The 2,690-nt window shown below is 38.6% G+C and overlaps 1 protein-coding gene across 1 annotated transcript; it reads right to left on the bottom strand.

The window, feature by feature from the left end:
- Positions 1–1,063: 1,063 nt before the first annotated feature.
- LOC142612675 (protein PHOSPHATE-INDUCED 1-like) lies at positions 1,064–2,216 on the bottom strand. Its single transcript, XM_075784807.1, has one exon. It carries the CDS (start codon positions 2,143–2,145, stop codon positions 1,189–1,191), a length of 957 nt encoding a protein of 318 aa, XP_075640922.1. The 5' UTR covers positions 2,146–2,216; the 3' UTR covers positions 1,064–1,188.
- Positions 2,217–2,690: the final 474 nt, after the last annotated feature.

The raw sequence follows: 2,690 nt of genomic DNA, 5'->3' as shown, positions 1-2,690 counted from the left end.
ATGTTAATAATCAATTTCAGTTTTTAGAAATGGCTGCTGATAGGGTCACAATCATACATGTGAGCAATATTTGTGCACAATTATATGCGACATTAATGGTGGATGTACAACTTGAGAAATTTAGCTAAACCTCCTCCAAACACATTCCACAATCCACAATCCACATTGCGGCATATGGAAAAGATAGTGTCGTGGTACCAACCAAATTGCTATATAAACATATGATAATCCACCCGTCAAGGTGTGAGAAAAATCTAAAAACACTGTGTATACAACATATACTACTCTTATAAGCAGTAACTTTTGCATCAAAGTATTCTTGGTTGTCACCAAATCAGTGCCTTTCCAGACTCTCTGCTTTTGTCTTTATAGTTCTACCAAAGCTTGTGTGGACGCGTGACCATTGATTTATTACACCATCAATTCTTCTTCCTTTTTTTGATGAAATTGCATTATCAATTTGGCAAATAACCAATGAACTATAGATATGTGTTATGTGCTACAGGATATCCTTGACCCATTTTACTGCTAGATGGACTTCGTTTTGTAACAGCCAATGAATCATTCTCATCTTAGAAATGCTAGACCTTGTTGTCGCCCAAGGATTCGCATATGGAATAGACTCTTAGCTTGTTTTGTGTAAACAAATTCTCGAGTATCCGGTATCCCCCCACTCATTTAAAAAAAAAAAAAAAAGAAAAAAAAAAACCAAGAAATGAACCAAAAATTCCAATTGCTTCATTACTTTGTATTCTTGAGCTCAACAGAATAAACTCAGAAAAAGTTTTTTTTTTTTTTTAAAAAAAAAAAAATCTTAAAATGACTCAAAATATGGCCAATCATAAATTCATAACGCTGTTCTAAACCACTATAATATATATTGGGTTTGCCTTGCATATTGAGTTACAATTCACTATGGTCTATTTGGATGGTATATCAATGTATTAAAAAGGACTACAAAGTTTGAGCATGGGATACAAGGGCAATTTTACCTTTTCGTTTATATGGTTTAAAATAGAAAAAAGAAAAAGAAAAGAAAGAACCACAATTTGAGCATATGATATAATATAAAAATATTTAGCATTTTCATTATTTAACCATAATACAATAAATAAATGAATTAAAGAATTAATCTCTTTCTTGAGTCTACTGTCTAATATACTGCACTATACATTACATGCTCATTCCTCATACAAGAGTTGAACATGTTTGGGTAGATGGATCAAAGAGTGCTGGGACCAGGTATTTCCTTCCATTAGCACCATTTGCATTATAGCTAGCACCAGTCGCAGGGTCCACCAAAAGATCCCCAGCATAACCAGGGTAAGCCCCCTTGCCATACACACCCGGACAGGCAGATGTAGCCTCTAATGGTGCGTCCTTTGGTCCTTGGAAGTAGCCATTTCCAAATGGGTTTGTAGTTGTACCAGCCAAGAGGCTAGCCAGGTTGATGACCATACCGTCCAAACCCACATCATTGTTGGGGGCAACCAGGGGTGGGCTCTGGGGTCCATAGATGGGCTGGTGGAATGGCCACGCGCATTGGCCTGGGCATTGAGTCTCCGAATTGCCAACCCAAATGTAAGTAAATTTGTTGCTTTTTCCTTGAACAGATGCACCCGTTAGAGATCCATGGGTTCCACACTTGCTCATACAAAAACCTTCAACTGCCACATCATCTGATGTCAGAACCACGTTGACGGCATTTGCCTGGGCATCCTTTGATGCCAACTGTTCTATTTGCTGATTTGAGAGTGATTTGCCTAAGGAGTAAGTCTCATCAATGATCTGGGTACCCATTGAGAGTACAGGAGTGGAGGGGTTCTTTGAGTTGCTGAGTTGGTAGTATTTATCAGTGGTTTTCCACCAGGTTGCAACAGAGGGTTGAGCTTTTGTGGGTGTGGAAGTAGAAAGGGAGGCAATGAAATCTGAGATAATAGCTCTTTGTGAGGGCTTGAATTTGCCATACCAGATGAGATTGATGGAGATTTTTCCAGTAAGAAGAGGGCCATTGTGGTATTGGAAGAGTAAAGGCTGTTGGGTTTCAGCTGAATCAGCAAGTCTCCTTGCTGCCAAGTTGAAATGGAAGAGAGAGATTTGTAGAACCAGCTGTAGTAATAGATGTATGGAAACTAAAGAAGCCATGACGACTTTTTTGAGGTGTTTACTAAGTACAAAAGATTAGAAGTTGAGAAGCTGAGAATACAATGTGGAGCTGGGATTGTAGTGAAGAAGAAATTGTGGGTATATATAGTGCCCAAAAAGTGTTGGTGAGAAACTACCAGGAAAGGGTTTCAAGGCAGTGAATAGTGGGCGTGAGATGCCAGCATGATAATTGATAAACGCGTTGGTTTTTTTATAATTTGTGTGCGTCCCCTTTTTTTTAGTCCTGCTTTCAAGTTTCAATCAAACCCACTTTCAAGTCAATAACAGGTGGTGGGGAATGGGAAAGATTTAGTGCTTCTGGTCTAGACTTATATGAGGAAGGAATGAATTGAACGTCCTACGATGGTTCATCTTAATCCACATATAGGATATGGAGGGCGTTTGGATATAGCGTTTTTTGCGTTTTCTGCGTCTAAGTTTTCCTTTTTTTTTTTTTTTTTCTTCTTCTTCAGTTGCTGCAGCACGGGTCAGGGAGACAAGGCTACTGTTTATATTACTGTGCATAAACAGTAGCCGCATTTTGT

Source organism: Castanea sativa, chromosome 10 (assembly GCF_040712315.1).
Source record: "Castanea sativa cultivar Marrone di Chiusa Pesio chromosome 10, ASM4071231v1".
NCBI classification, from domain to species: Eukaryota; Viridiplantae; Streptophyta; class Magnoliopsida; order Fagales; family Fagaceae; genus Castanea; species Castanea sativa.
The sequence above is the reverse complement of the archived record's forward strand: the minus strand, read 5'-3'. Positions and strand labels throughout refer to the sequence as shown.

Bases quoted from the DNA above. Each gene is read 5' to 3' on its own strand.
- LOC142612675 (XM_075784807.1), bottom strand. From the start codon at position 2,145: ATGGCTTCTTTAGTTTCCATACATCTATTACTACAGCTGGTTCTACAA.